This window comes from Ruditapes philippinarum, unplaced genomic scaffold (assembly GCF_026571515.1).
Source record: "Ruditapes philippinarum isolate M1 unplaced genomic scaffold, ASM2657151v2 ctg1424_1_1_1_1, whole genome shotgun sequence".
Lineage (NCBI taxonomy): Eukaryota > Metazoa > Mollusca > Bivalvia > Venerida > Veneridae > Ruditapes > Ruditapes philippinarum.
This window is the reverse complement of record NW_026862094.1, coordinates 240,425-257,509: the sequence shown is the minus strand read 5'-3', so window position 1 is coordinate 257,509 and position 17,085 is coordinate 240,425. Positions and strand designations below refer to the sequence as shown.

General features: G+C 33.6%; 1 protein-coding gene across 1 annotated transcript; it reads right to left on the bottom strand.

Moving 5' to 3' along the window:
- Positions 1-2,564: 2,564 nt before the first annotated feature.
- LOC132717882 (zinc finger protein ZFP2-like) lies at positions 2,565-15,435 on the bottom strand. The gene is made up of 4 exons (XM_060701457.1): positions 15,343-15,435; positions 6,920-7,700; positions 6,606-6,666; positions 2,565-5,846 (listed from the first exon to the last, which is right to left on the bottom strand). The coding sequence occupies exons 2-4, from the start codon at positions 7,649-7,651 to the stop codon at positions 4,810-4,812; spliced, it is 1,830 nt and encodes a 609-aa protein (XP_060557440.1). The 5' UTR covers positions 7,652-7,700; positions 15,343-15,435; the 3' UTR covers positions 2,565-4,809.
- Positions 15,436-17,085: the final 1,650 nt, after the last annotated feature.

Here is a 17,085-nt window from a genome sequence, read left to right as displayed (position 1 = left end):
ACAGTTAAGGGCCATAATTCAAATAAAATCTTTGACAGAATTACCTTCTCCTGGACATGTTTGGGAATCATGATTGTAAACAAGTATTCCAACTTTCAAATTAATATCTCAAACAGTTCAGTCAAAAAGTGGACTGGTACTAAAACTTAACCAAGATTCTAAGTCGATAAAAGGCCTTAATTTTTAAAACAAATCCTTGACAGAGTTACCTTCTCTTGCGTACAGATGGGGGTAATGATGTGAAATAGCATTAAAAGTTTCAAAGCAATATCTCAAAGGGTTAAGGCAATAAGTGGATTTTACCCATATTCAATGTATTTTCTAAGTCAAAAAGGGGCATAATTCTGTCAAAAACCTTGACAGAGTTATGTCCTCTTGTCTGTTGATGAAGGTCGTGATGGTAAACAAGTATGGTCAGTTTCAAAGCAATACCTCCAATGGTTTTGAAATAAAGTGAGGTGGTACAAAAAACTTAACAAGATTCTAAGTCGATAAAAGGCCTTAATTTTTAAAACAAATCCTTGACAGAGTTAACCTTCTCTTGCGTACAGATGGGGGTAATGATGTGAAATAGCATTAAAAGTTTCAAAGCAATATCTCAAAGGGTTAAGGCAATAAGTGGATTTTACCCATATTCAATGTATTTTCTAAGTCAAAAAGGGCATAATTCTGTCAAAACCTTGACAGAGTTATGTCCTCTTGTCTGTTGATGAAGGTCGTGATGGTAAACAAGTATGGTCAGTTTCAAAGCAATACCTCCAATGGTTTTGAAATAAAGTGAGGTGGTACAAAAAACTTAACCAAGCTCAATACACTTTCTAAGTTCAAAAAAGGGCCATAATTCTGTCAAAAACCTTGACAGAGTTATTACTCTTGTCTGTAGATGGAGGTTATGATGGTGAACAAGTATGTAAGTTTCAAAGCCATACTTGTAATACTTCTGAAATAAAGTGGGGTGGTACGAAAAACTTAACCAAGGTGTGACGCCAAACGCTAACGCAACCCGACGCCGACGCCGGGGCGAGTAGGATAGCTCCCCTTTTCATAGAAAAGTCGAGCTAAAAACCTGCCGCCACTAGCAGTGTTAAAGCTTTTTTCCTATTTTTAGCTCCTGTGAAAACCTAGTTTTTTTGACTGGAGATAACCATCTTTGAAACTTGACCTAGAAATCATCAAAACAACCATCCTGACAAATTTCCAAAATATTTGGATGAAACTGTCGATGTTTAAAAAGCTTTTTCTCTATTTTAGCTCCTGATGACCTAGTTTTTGACAGGACATGACCCATCCTCGAACTTGATTTAGATATCATCAAAACAGCCTTCCTGACAAATTTCCAGAAATATTTGGATGAAAACTGCAGCCACTAGAGTGTTAACAAGTTTTTTTATTTTTAGCTACTTTGACCTAGTTTTTGACCGGAGATGACCATTTTCGAACTTGATCTAGAAATCATCAAAACAACTTTCCTGACAAATTTCCAGAATATTTGAATGAAAACTGCAGGCACTAGAGTGTTAACAAGCTTTTTCTTATTTTTTAGCTCCTGTGACCTAGTTTTGACCGGAGATGACCCATCTTTCGAAACTTGACCTAGATATCATTAAAACAACCTTCCTGACAAATTTCAAGAATATTTGGATGAATACTGCTGCCTGTAGAGTGTTAACAAGTTTTTTTTCTATTTTTAGCTCCTGTGACCTAGTTTTGACCCCGAGATAACCCATCTTGGAATTAATCTGTATTTCATTGAGACAAACATTCTGACAAAGTTTGATGATGATCCAATTTCAAAACTGCTGATTGCTAGAACTGTTAACAAACCAATTGTTTAGAGTGTTAACAAGGCTTTTTCTATTTTTAGCTCCTGTTACCTAGTTTTTGACCAGAGATGACCCATCTTCGAACTTGACCTAATATCATCTAAACAACCTTCCTGACAAATTTCTAGAATTATTTGGATGAAAACTGCAGCCTTTAGATGATAACAAGCTTTTTCTATTTTTAGCTACTTTGACCTAGTTTTTGACTCAGAGATGACCCACTTCCAACTTGAACCTAGTAATCATCAAAACAACTTTCCTGAAAACAAATTTCCAGAATATTTGAATGAAAACTGCAGGCACTAGAGTGTTAACAAGCTTTTTCTATTTTTAGCTCCTGTGACCTAGTTTTTGACCGGAGGATGACCCATCTTCGAACTTGACCTAGATATCATTAAAACAACCTTCCTGACAAATTTCAAGAATATTTGGATGAATACTGCTGCCTGTAGAGTGTTAACAAGTTTTTTTCTATTTTTAGGCTCCTGTGACCTAGTTTTTTGACCCCGAGATAACCCATCTTGGAATTTAATCTGTATTTCATTGAGACAAACATTCTGACAAAAGTTTGATGATGATCCAATCAAAACTGTGATTGCTAGACTGTTAACAACCCAATTGTTTAGAGTGTTAACAAGCTTTTTCTATTTTTAGCTCCTGTTACCTAGTTTTTTGACCAGAAGATGACCCATCTTCGAACTTGACCTAGATATCATCTAAACAACCTTCCTGACAAATTTTCTAGAATATTTGGATGAAAACTGCAGCCTTTAGAGTGATAACAAGCTTTTTCTATTTTTAGCTCCTGTGACCTAGTTTTTGACCAGAGATGACCCATCTTCCAACTTGACCTAGTAATCATCAAAACAACCTTCCTGATAAATTTCCAGAATATTTGGATGAAAACTGCAGCCTCTAGAGTGTTAATAAGCTTTTTCTATTTTTAGCTCCTGTGACCTAGTTTTTGACCCGAGATAACCCATCTTGGAACTCGATCTGTATTTCATTGAGACAAACATTCTGACAAAGTTTGATGATGATCCAATCAAAACCGTGACTGCTGAACTGTTAACAACCCAATTGTTGACGACGCACGAAGACGGACATAGCCCCATCACTGTACCTCACCTTGACCACTTCGTGGTCAGGTGAGCTAAAAGCAGCTGAGATTTAAATAAGTTTATTTGATATTTGATCGTAAAAAAAGAGGAAAATTCCCCCTATACACTAAAATTCCCCCTGCTGAGGGTAGCGACCTGCTTCCCCCAAATTTGATTGAGGGACCTGATAGGTAATTCCCCAAACTTTCTGGAATATGGCAAGTATACACCTAGATCAATATAATGGCACAGAAAATTCTGACTCATATGTAATAAGATTTAGAGACTGTTAAGAAAATAAACTCTTGACGAACAACTAGAGAATTTACGTAGGCGCCTGGGTGGTTTGGCCCTTCGACTGTTGTACAAGTCCTTGACAGTAAAGCCAACAAATGTGTAGGACTTAATTAAAAATTTAAAGGAAAAGTTTCAGACTGATTGTGGCATTGATATCAACTTGTTAATCCCTATAACACAATCTGCAGAAGAAATAAGCGACAATTTCTTAGATAGACTGGAAATGGTTTCATACAAGCACAAAGTGGATAACAAATTACATCTCTAGATTGCTTTAAGTGGAATGAACACTAACATTGACGATGCAATAAGTACACATGCTCCAGATTCTTTACAAAAGTGCAACAGCTTGCACGAGAGGTGTGCAATGTTCCACACTGAATGTGCCACAAGCGAGTGGTCCAAATAAAAATGGAAGCAATGGTGGACGTTTTGGTGGCTGCTGTACAGCAGCTGACAACAGGTAGACTTTGTAAAAGATAAACAATCCTTATGTTAAGAAAAACAACCCAGGTTATATGACAATGTGATGATTTGAAAATCATACACTTACAAAATTTTGATCCATGTGTGTAAAACATAAAAACATTGCATTTTTCTCAGAATATGATGGTATGATAAATTGAAATCCAAATGCATATTTCGTATTTGTGTGTGTAAAATGTGAATGCCCAGCCCCACAAATGAGACAGATTAAACAATCAACAGTTACTGAAAGCGTGTATAAATCAAACTTGGTAGATGGTCACCAATGACCATTTCTGAAAATATTAATATCTTTAAGATTATTGACATAATTCCAATAGTTTTGACAAGATTTGATTTTTAGTGTATTTTATGGATGCCAACTTTTAAAGATTATGCAAGGAACATTCTTTTAAAGGTTTGTTGACACTGGCACAGCGTTGTAAATGGAGATATTGTTAAAACAAATTAAGACGGATGATGGCTGCCGGAGATTGAGTGATCACAATAGCTCACCTTAAGCACAGTGAACTAATTATGGGAACCTTATATGAATATTAAATGAACTCCACTGAGAGCCAAAGACCTGACACATAAAATTTAAACATAGATCAACTTGGACACTTAAAACAGAAAGATACGCAAAAGATATTTAAGAAATAAACTCAGAATATATTTAAAATTGTATATTTTTTTTCTATTAAATCCCGTTTGAGTTTGCAACGCTTTTCAATATTGGATCCTTTTTCACAATTCAAATAATCATTCTCGAAAAGTGAGCAAATAATCTGAAATTTTGCAAGGTATTGGTCTAGACCAACATCAAATGGAACATCAATCTTAAAAAAAAAATCCAGTCTAAACATGTCAACAAAAAAAAACTCAGTGGAGTCCCTTTAATTAACAAGAACAGAAACAGTAGTAACAAAATTTCTATCAAATCTGGATGGACTAACTTGTGGTATTTGTTCAGAAAAATTACCATTTGTTAGTAAGTCAGTAGCAAGCTTGTCTTTACCTTGAGGTCCATCATATTCATTATGCACTTGTGTCTTCATTAACTTTGTCTTGTCCGTTTCAAGATTTAAAATTCTTCCTATATAATTGAACTTTAAATTTTCGAATCATGTTTTAACCTTTTTAGTTCTTTTACCAGCTTTTCTATTAGTATGATTTGTATCTACATTCTTTTTGATGTCTATTATGTCTTGCACACTTACTGCAATAAAATGTTCAACACTATCATCAGTGATTAAAGTTTCTTTTCTTTGAGTCCTTACATGGTCTTTTTCATGTACTTTCATATGCCGCTTAAGATTTGATGGATAGGTGAACTTATGTTTACAAATTTTACACTCCAGCAACTTCTGCCCATTATGCTTTAACATATGTCTTTTCAGTTTTGATTCACTACAATTTTTATAGTCACAGTCTCTACACTCGTATATCTTTTCTTCACAAGGATGTTCCTGATGTTTTCTGAGAGTTTGCTCCTGAACGAATCTCCTATGGCATGTTCCGCATTCTAACATTGATTCACCGGTATGTCGCAGCATATGTCGTGTCAGAGATTCTTTATTGGCTAACTCTATCCCACAATGCTCGCACTGCTGCCGACGATCTCCAGTATGCACATTACGATGCTGTTTCAAGACGTATCCAGATGTGAATGCTTTGTCACACATGTCACACTGATAGGGACGCTGACCCGAGTGCTCTAACTTGTGTCTCATCAGAGTGTCACTCCTTATAAAGCTAGCATCACACTCACTACATTTATATGGTTTCGAACCAGTATGAAGCCGATTATGGATTTTCAAGCTCGACTGCTGGGTGAACCCCTTACCGCAAACGTCACAGGTAAAAGGCCGATCTTTATAAGAATCTTGAAAATTCAACTCACCTCCGGGATGTTTCAACAGCTCATGTTGCTTCAGAGAAAATCGATGAGCAAATGTCATTGAGCACAATTTACACTCATGTGGTTTTTCACCAGTATGTTTAACCAGATGGTCCGTTAGATAATGTTTCACAGGGAATGATTTCCCACAAAACACACAAACAAATGGCTTATCCCCAGTATGTGTCTTCATATGCCTGCGTTTATTAGTTGGATGTGAAAATTTCTGTCCACAAACATCACAAGAGAAAGGTTTTACCCCTGTAAAAATTAAGAAAAAGATTTTATCAATGTAATACTGTATAAAGGCACACAGAAATTTTGGCGAATTTCGCGAATTGACAAAAGTCGCTAAAATTTCCTCTAGCATAAATATCAACTAACCTGTCATTAAATTCTACCCTTGGTTGATTTGCTAATATTTCCTCATATGAAATGCCTGGAAAATTTTAAATGCGCGAATTTTTCAACAGGCAGAAAATACAATAATACAGTAGTATTTCAAAAGTTTAACTATTTCCTGTTAAAAGGGATGTACTATTTGTCAGCAAGGTCACCTCCAATCTATTCTGGTGTCCAAGACATGCAAATACTAGAAACTGTCAAAACGTATCACAATTACTGGCCCCGTCTGAGCCAGTCTTAAAACAATTATTTGTATAAATGGGTGATTTTTATGGTGAATATTGTACATCTACATACTATTTTGTTGCTTTAAAGTTAGGCACTATTCATAAATAATGGCAATACTAAAATTGTGTGCTTTTTTTATACAGTTATTTTGAAATATTTTAGTACTTCATAAGAGAAAATTTAGCACACGGATGCCATCTTTTTTTTAAGTTTGTCAAGCTTGCAATCATATTTGTCATTTGAAACAAGTGTTGAACAGCTTTACATAATGTCCTTTGGACAACAACATTGAAGTCAGTCAAAAGAATTATTTATCATTCCTGAAAATTAATTAAAATTAAAACTGATCACTGAGATATACTGATATTTACTAGAGTGTTAACTTACCTGTATGTGTCACTATATGAAGATTAAGTCGTGACTGAGATATAAATCTTTTATTACAGAACTGAAAACAGGAATGAAAAAAGACATAAAATGATGATTTAATCAATACTTTATATGTGTAAATAAGCATATACATATATAATTATCATTATACAATGTCATGTAAACATTTACAGATTGAGAAGTCAAATTTCAAATCAAAGAAATAACTGTACATTATATAATTCAGGATGACAGTACAGAAATAAGTTTTATATACATTTATAATAAAAGAGTGAGCAAAGAAAAATCTTAATAAATAAACCACCAATTACCTTGCAAATATATTTTCCCTCTCTGATTGCTGTATTCTCGTTACTTCCGTCAACATGCAGCTGCTCCTTGTGACGCTTTACACGATTATCTGACGTAAAGGCCTTATTACATATTTCACATACATGCTCCTTGGCCTTCTTCGTTTTACGCCCATAGTCTATGACTTTAGGTTTGATCTCATCTTCAAGGTCATCCTTCACCTCCTTTTTGATAATAATATTTACTTTATTCCCAAAGTAATCTTCATCATAACTATCGGTGTCATCTCCATAATCAAAACTACTCTCCGCTTTCTCGCCAATTTCATTTGAGATATCCCCACTATTTCTGCTACTATTAAAACTACCCTCATACTCTTTGCCAATCTTATCAGAACAATCCAAAGTAAAGAAACTGTCCTCAGTTTCAGCTATACCAAAACTGTTATCACTGGTTTGATAAATATCAGCTTCCAGTTTAATAAAATCATTCTCTTTTGGAACAATGTCATCATCTTCTAAAATGTTTCTTTCAATATCCATCTCAGGATCATCTTCTGATTTTATAGAGAAAGAGATATCGTATTTATCTAATGCATATCCCACCTCATTATCTGAAAGTCTATCATCTGATTTATGATCAGCCTTCACAATTTCTGCTTCGGTTTTCCCACTCATACTAACAGCTGATCCAATACTTCTATCTGTTTTTGTATTCTCACTATACTGTTTGATACCACTGACATCCATCATGTCTGTTTCCTTTTTACATCCATTTCTTGCCAATGCCTTGCTCTTATTTCTAAAACAAGAAAGAAACATTAAACAAAATATGATAAGTAAATTACGTGTGATATGTATAAAGATCTGTACATGCCGTAAATAAAAAGGGTGGCAGCTCGATTTCACTTTGATGTTCAAGCTCAGCGAAGTTCAGAAACTTAAGGTGACCAAGTCGCCCAAATCTCCCATTTGCGAGAGCCCTGGTATTAGTATCATATTTGATATTTCAAAGATTTTGAAAATCCAGGAAGGCAAAAACAGTCTACTAGGGAAGACAGTTATAACAAGTGGTCTGACAGAGAGACCAGAAATTAAACTCTATTTCTTCTTTGCCTTAATTATTACTACAAATACTTACAAAGAAAAAATTATTTTATAATACTAGACTCTTGATAGCAACCCCAACTGATAAGCCTACAGCTTAAGAAATTAGCGTAAAAATCGATAGTGTGTTCATAAAATTGATTGTAAAACAATAAATTTTAATATTGACCATAATAAAAGTTATATGAAATAAATCAGCGATAAATTGTCTTCAAAATGATATAAAATTCATTATTCATGCATAATATGCATTTTAATCATTATCAGTTAATCTTAATATACAGGTGTACTTTCGGCCGATTTTACAAAACCCGATTGTGGACACGCGCTTGTCACATGTATGCCGCATGACCTTATTTGCGGGTCATTTGTTGCTAATTAATATTCATGATTTTTTGCAACCAATCAGAAAAATGTTTACATTTCATCCCGGAATTTTCGTCATTTAAATATGTTTACAAACAAAAAAGTTATGACGCCCGATACTCGCCGACGATTTGCTTGAAAACTATCGGTAAGTGAAGAAAAACGAATAGTGTTCTAGAAAAAAAATTGAATTATCTTTTAAATGATTCATAAATCATAAAATTATGTTGCCATTAAAGCACCCGCATCTACGATTAAATACAGCGAGTTGTGGAAATTCAACAGTCCATCAGAGTCCGCCATTTTGAATTTACCGCCATTTTAATTCAATTATCTAATCAATTGTGAGATAACCGTTGAATAAACAACTAATCAACATGTTGAATAAACAAGGTGACATGCAATAAACACTTAATGGATGAAAGTGCTGTGATATACATTTGGCAATACAACCAATTAACCTACGGTAAATCAGCTTTAAACTTAGTAAAAATAAAGGTAATAAGCAAAATTTTTAATCAAATTATACTAAAAATAATAAATATAAACATATATAAGCATTTTGTTGTTGACCAACTTGTTTTATTTACTTTATAGAAAAAAATGGATGAGGGGTGAAGTGTCTTACTGATTTTGGGGGGTGAAGTGTCTTAAGGGGTGAAGTGTCTTCAAAATTTGAGGGGTGAAGTGTCTGGGGGGTGAGGTGTCTTGCTACCTTTTCAAATTCTAAAAAGTTTTTTTTTTTTACCGATGCTTCAGGTTTCAATGAGATATCGTATATTTAATAAGGAAATCATTTTTTTATTAAATATTTAATTAATTTTTTATGGTTTTATAATTATTTAAAGCAGAAATTTATTTCTAATGAGCAATTTACATGGTGAATGCAGGGTCGACCTGCTGTCAGTGACAGTTTTGACTGAAAAAAATCTGTTTACCTCTACGCTCATATACAAAGGATAAATAATATTTTTAAACAATGTATTTAAACTTATTTTGCCAGCATTTCTTTTTAATTCATATCTGATTTATTATAATTACTAACTTTATACTTTATTTTTTTCCAGGTGCATGACTGACCTGACAAAAAAATATCATGAAATAATATTGATGATGACAATATTTGACAACACTTGGATCATTTGGACAAATATAAGATGACAAACCAATGCTGTTAATGAATAAATCTTGTCATATAGTAGTATACAGATTACCAAACACAACAAGAACTGTCCCAAAATTGTTAATGCGGATGCTGAGATGTCTGCTTTATATTCATTGAAATCCCGAATCAGCTATGATAAGAAAATTAGAAATGGAGTCGGCTAATTTCAAAGAAAATGGTTAAAGATGAAACTCCTTTAAAAAAAATCTGGAAAAGGGGAGAAGCAGATACTTCAATAGCATTTAAAAAGTATATAATACCAACTGGCATTTATCTGCAAAATATATGATGATAACAGTACTTATACATTACCAATCATTGCAAGAACTGCCCCAAAATTGTAATGTCGAAGTATGTTTAATTGCCGAGATGTATGCTTATTCATTGAAATCTGATGAAATGAAGTCAACTAATTTCAAAGAAAATGGTTAAAGATGAAGAAGACTGCTTTTAAAACAAATCTGGAAAATGGGAGAAGCAGATCCTTAAAAATAACATTAATTTAAACAATTATGTCCTACCGACTGACATTTATCGGCAAAATAAATCATATTGATATTATAGAGCTCTTGACAAAGACAACTGATATCCAGGTGCATCAATTTATGTTAGCAATAGAAAACATTCTTAATTTTGATCTCAATTAATAGCAAATCAAATCAATTTCATTTCTTTTGGTCTAGTGAGGAATTTCGGGCTGTTTGACTTATGTTCAATTTAGAATATACTGCGATAATTCGAGACTGCGGGAGTTCTGGAAGAATAGTTATTTAATAACTGCAAAAGAAGTGAATAATTATTTTTTGAGAAAAAAAAAGATAAAAGCATGACATTGCAGATGCTGTAGAGCAATTTGATATTCATTCATGTTGGATTTCATTATACAGTACTTCTGTAGTTTCTTGTTACTTCATATATGTTGATAAATGAAAAATGAATAAATTTTTTCAAAAAATTTATCGATGCCTTGCCCACTGTATTAGACTCAGTAATTGCTCTTCTACATTAAATGGTCTGTAAAATAATCCAGTTATATTCAGTAACACCTAATCTACCTATATTCCAAATTTCATCAAAATATCTCAAATAATAAAAAAGTTATGGTATTTTAAATGTGAAATTTGTCATAAACGAAGTCGTTTCGGTTCCGTCAACGCGCAAGCATTTCTCATTGACTGTATATAGTAAAAATTCTTAAAAAATGCGCAAATTTCAACATTATTAAATGCCATAACTTTTTTATTTTTAAAGATATTTAGAAAAGGAAAACTGTTCTGAAATGCTTATAATGAGCACCATAAGATGAAATAAATTGTTTATAAATACAATAAAATAAAAAAATTGGTGTGGGGTTGCTACTCTTGAACTTATTCAATTACGTTTTTAAATTTTTTTTAAGCATTTCTGATCCTGTATATGAATAAGTTTTCATTTGGTATTATAACATTTTTTGGGGTTTAATCAAATTTATCTTTTAAAAATGCTTTGCTATCATAACTAGAACTCCGCGAGTCGGATGTGTCGCCTTGTGAACAATATAGTATAGGAGAAATGGACTGGACAAAAATGAAATATGAAAATTAACAAAGGGCAATAACTCAAAAAATATAAAGTGGAGAGCAACAGTTCTTGTGTACTGCACTTCTTATCAATAAGATCTATCACCCTATGAAGTTTCAAGTTCATAGCTTTTATAATTTATGAGAAATGGCCTGGACAAAAATAAAGTAAGAAAATTAATAAAGTGTAATAACTCAAAAATAAAAAGTGCAGAGTACCGGTTCTTGTGCACTGCACTTCTTCTTAATGAGATCTATCATCCTATGCAGGGCTCAAGCTAGGTTGAAAATTTAGGGAGAAGTCACTTCTCCCTCCAGCTGATTTAGGGAGAAGTGGGGAGACTTTAGGGAGAAGTGAGGAGATTCATTTATCAATGTTTCTTGTATGTTATCGCAATGATGTTGACTCACTGTACATATCTTATTAAATGAATTGGATTTGTGTTACAACAGAATATTCAATTTTAATTTAAAACAGAGACATAGATAGCTATTATTATAACTATTGTTATCTATGTCTCTGTTTAAAAGAAGTTTGAAACAAGTAATAAGAATGAGTATCATGTAATGCAACCATTGCATTTAATGAAGATAAAAAAGCCATAGTTGATTCCTATCATGGATCATATCATGGGTGGATTAACAGTTATTCCCTTCTGATTTACTATTAAAAAGCTTGCGCCGGACATTATATTCATATTCACTTATGTTGTAAAGAAAATGAAAGTAGATAACGAAAGAAACGATCTTTAATTTAACTTCATTTGTAATAAATACAGTGTAATACGCCGTTAATTTTATCAAATTTAACTCGTCGACAAAAAAGGTTATCATAACTTTCATTTAAAATTACCGTTACAGTTATATGTCGAGCGGTCCTCTTTATTCTGACAATCATTCGATAGTGAAAATTTAATTGACGTTTGATCCGTCCATCATAAATAATTGTTATGGGTAGTTGTATGTTAGCGATTTAATGATTGGTTAAATAATGTCGCCTCGATTAAAACGTAAATTACGATTTGTTTCTCGCACGTATCGGTAATCTCGCCGTGGGCAGAGTCTAATTGTTCCTCGAGCGTCTGTTAATTAGACTTTTATGACATGTTGGTAAACAAACAGATTAATGACATTTCGCGTTGATTAAGATGCATAACAGTCAATTTTTCCGGCGGCGAGGGTAAACAAAGCAAACACACACAACATGTTATTCACAGTTATTGTTATCGTTGGTAATTTTCAATAATGGATCAATAAAATCGGGCGACTTCATCTTCGCTTTCATGTAGGATGTCGGCGAAGTCAGACGGAATTCGGCGACTATTTCGCCCGAATCGCCCACTAGCTCGAGCCCTGCTATGAAGTTTCAAGTCCATAGCTTTTATACTTTAGGAGAAATAGCCTGGACAAAAATAAAGTAAGAAAATTAATAAAGGGTAATAACTCAAAAATAAAAAGTGCAGAGTACCGGTTCTTGTGCACTGCACTTCTTCTTAATGAGATCTATCATCCTATGAAGTTTCAAGTCCATAGCTTTTATACTTTAGGAGAAATAGGCTGGACAAAAATTAAGTATGAAAATTAACAAAGGGCAATAACTAAAAAAAAAAAGAAATGCAGAGTACCGTTTCTTGTGCACTGCACTTCAGGTCATTATAAGAAGCATGCATACCAAGTTTGAAGTCAATCTGACTTATAATGACTTACTCAGGGATTTTTTCCAAGATTTTGGGAATACGACCCATACCCATGGAATTGGGAATTTCAGCGGTGTTTTGTTAAAAATTGAGAAAAAATGCATGACTGAAATTTTGCAGTGATTAAATGGATGCAAACAACTACTGTCAATGATGGCATCTTCAAACATTTAAGCACTATTACAGTGAAGAAGCCTTTATTTGCAAAAGATGTTTGAATTTTTTATTCAATATATTATTCAGTAACTTTCAAATGGGAATTTTTTCCTGTGGATTGGGAAAATAATATACTATTTTCTATTGGGAAAATGACCCAATAACAGCTATTAAATGAGCAAAAAAAATCCCTGTGACTTATGGCTCCGGACAAGCTTCAGGGGACGCTGACAAGGCGACACAAAAATGCTGTACGGCTATCCTAAACAGTGTGTTTAGCCTTTAGGCTATACATAAGTTACTTACGTACAGCTAGAACTATTAAATCCGGGTCAGTTCGGCCCTAAAACATACTCGGGCCCCCGAGTCAGCTCGGCTCTATTCCAACTCGGCACGTGTCAACTCGGCCCACTTTTAAAAGTGGATATAAGACATCAAAGGACTCCTATTGTCACGGGCTATTATTATCAATCAATGTGTATGTTAAGGATACCGATTAATCAGGTGATAATTATGATTAACTCATTCATTAAAATTTGATTAGTGACCACCTGCAATTAATTAGAAGCTTATGCTATTAATTAAACACGTTTTTGTTTCATTATTTTTTTGAAAATTACTTTACAAACAAAATGCATATATCTAACTTAACACATTTTTAATATATCTATATTAATTTTATCGAATCTGCAAGACAAATAAATAACATTTTTTTTTTCTAAATAATATTTCTTATTAGGGTAATTCGCCCTTAAATCGAACAGGTTAGAAATCAATGCTATCATACTATTCATTTACCTTAACAACATGCAAAGCAAAGTAAATACGTTATATATATTTTTGTAAAGTGGGCCGAGTTGACCCGTGCCAAGTTGGTATAGGGCCGAGTTGACTCTTTTCCGAACTATTGGCTGGCAGTACAGCCCATACTGTACAGGTTTACAGACACTTCACCCCCCCAGACACTTCACCCTAGGCCCTTTTTTGCAGACACTTCACCCCTCAGACAGTTCACCCCTCATTTTAAGAAATTTGATTGAGACACTTCACCCCCCATTTTTTTATTTTGTGTTAAACAATTATTTATGTTGAAAATGTTAAATATATTCAATAGTGATTGAGTATGTTAAATGTTTTAACAAATTTTATTATTATTTCATCATGTTATTGACCAAAGACAATGTATATACATGTATATTGTTGTTTTTGTCCTACAAAAAGGCTCATATCACAAAGTTAATATTAGTAAGTTAATTCTTTTTATTTTATTTTTATATATTTTAAACTCATTTCATTTAAAAGGAAAGTGATATAACTAACTGAATATTCTTTCTATTGAAGTTTGTGAACCCTCATTTTATTTATCTATTTTTCATACAATATTATTTATCTATTTATTTTACATACAATATTATTTATAAATTTATTTATTTAATTTTCATACAATAATACCTTTTTAATCCAATCAATTATGAGATATCTGTTGAATAAACAACCAATCAACATGTTAATTGAATAAACAAGGTGACATGCAATAAACAGTAAATGGATAAAAGTGCTTTGTATAACATTGGGCAATACAATCATCATGAATTAAGGACTGATCAAGGAATTCTTAGAGAAAGTGGGGGAATTTATGGACGTTTATAAAAATATGTTTTTTGAACCAGTAAAATGTTCTGTTATTTTGCATGTTATACGTAAATGAGTTTACAATTATTACATGTTTTATTTGTTTCTGAATTATTTACTTAAACATGTTAAAACAAATATTTACTCTTAAAAAAAAGTCTGTAAATTGTCCTTTAATTAAAAACTTATTAATCAAATAATACTAAAAATAATCAAAATACTTTAATTAAAAACTTATTTATGATTTTATCAAAAAAATACTAAAAATAATTAAAATAAACATATAAAAGCATTATGTTGTTGGCTTATTTACTTTATAGAAAAAAAATGGATGAGGGGTGAAGTGTCTTACTGATTTTGGGAGGTGAAGTGTCTTGAGAGGTGAAGTGTCTTCAAAATTTGAGGGGTGAAGTGTCTGGAGGGTGAAGTGTCTTGCTACCACTGTACAGCTAGCCACTTCTTGGTAAAATGTTAAAATAGCTGATAAACAGGTTCTAAAGTCTATTGGTAAGGGAACATCAACTTCACACATTTATAAAAATTTCCGACACTGTCGGCTTTGACCTATCATAATATCAGGGTTTTCACCAGGATTTTTAAAATACAGTAGGGGCCGTAGGTCTCCGAAAGCAGAAAAACTTGAGAGTCCCAAAGCACGTGGAAATTTTTTACGCCCTCTTTGCTTCAAAACAGTGTATCGTATGAAGTGACTGCTAAGACTTGAAGAATATTTTTCAAAACCTTACATTCAAATAATATTACCTATAAAATGTCACATGGTTTTCCAATATGAAATCTTTTCTTCCTTACAAATGGCGAATTGCTTCAAGGGAACGTAACTCTACAAGTATGCTTGTTTTATACTTGAAACACTTTAAATAGGACCTTATCTCTGTTAATCGAATAAAAAATTTACATTGGAGGGAATCCAATACAAGTGAAATGGTAGGTCATTCTAGACAAGAGCAAATAAACATGTATACCTTCGGTGTTTTACCTGTAATGTCTAAAGATTTTTTTAGAAAACAATCTACGAACAACTGATGTTACATTAATAATATCTGTCATATGTTGCGGTTCGGACCGGAATATCCGTCCCGAGGGGACCCGCCCATTGGGCGGTAACGAGGCTTGCCGAGTTACCGCCCATGGGCGGGTTCCCGAGGGACGGATATTCCGATCCGAACCGCAAACATATGTCAGATATTTTTTCTTGCATATTCTGCCATATTATTTCATATTTAAAATGGTTTACCTCAATGCGATATATGTTCATGAAAATTAAAGTCATTTCATCCATTACTATTTTCTTACAATAGCGTATGAACTTACAACTTAAATAACAACAGTGAAATGACGTCATCATAAGCACATATTTCCCTTCTAAAATGACGTCATTTTAACGCGGTTCATTCATAAAGTGCGGTAAAATGACGTTGTTGTTTGGCACGCGACTCATCTGGAACCCCCCATGCCAGATGAAATTTCCGGCATGGGTAAAACTCACGGAAACGTTAGTCTGCTATGCAAGAATTATCTATCTATCTTCCGTTAAATAAAACGTCAAACCCGTCGCGGGGACGTAGACATGTCTGCACGTCAAAAGTCGCAAGAAAGTAAAAAAGAGTTGTTTAAAAGAGGATAAAAGAATATTTAAAAATGTTAAAAAACAGGGGCTGGAAAACTAGGGTGAAACATGCTCGATGCAAGCTATGGCTGCACTGAACTGCGGTGGTATACTGTCCTAGGAAAGAATGAGAATTTATAATAGGCCGAAGTTGCTGTGAATAACCTATAACATAAGAGATGACCTTGACGTAATATTTGGGACAGGGGTCTCAAATATTCTTCTATAGGGATAGCAACCAGACCATGGTGAATCTTAGAGAAAAGGGATAACCTAGCATATATACATCTGAGTTCCAGTTTTCGATGGTTAAAGGAGTGAAGCATATCCGTGACGCTAGAGGTCTGACTATAGTCTAGCTTTATCCATTGGGCTGCTTTTCTTTGAACACTTTCAATTTGATCTATTCGTGTTTTGCTGTTGGAAGACCATACTTCAGAACCATATTCAAGCTGGGGTCTGACTAACGTCTGGTAAGCGATGGACTTAATGGATTGGGATTTAACCTTTATGTTTCTGCGAAAGAATCCTAGGGTTTGGTTTGCTTTATTGGATGTCCTGTCTATATGGGCATCCCACGTGAGGTTTTCTGATATATCCACGCCTAGGTATTTAGCTGAGGTTACCGATTCTAATTGGACTCCATGAAGGTAGTATTTGATGGAATAGGATGTTTCCTTTTTGCGACGTGGATAACTTGACACTTGGAGGGGTTAAATTCCATATCCCACTCCAACTCCCACTTTTCTAACCGATTTAGGTCATTTTGGAGGGTGACTGATTGGTTTGCAGACGTCAGAGCAATGTATATTGCAGTACCGTCTGGAAACAAGCGGACCTGGGAATTTATGTTATGTGGGAGGTCATTTATATAGGCG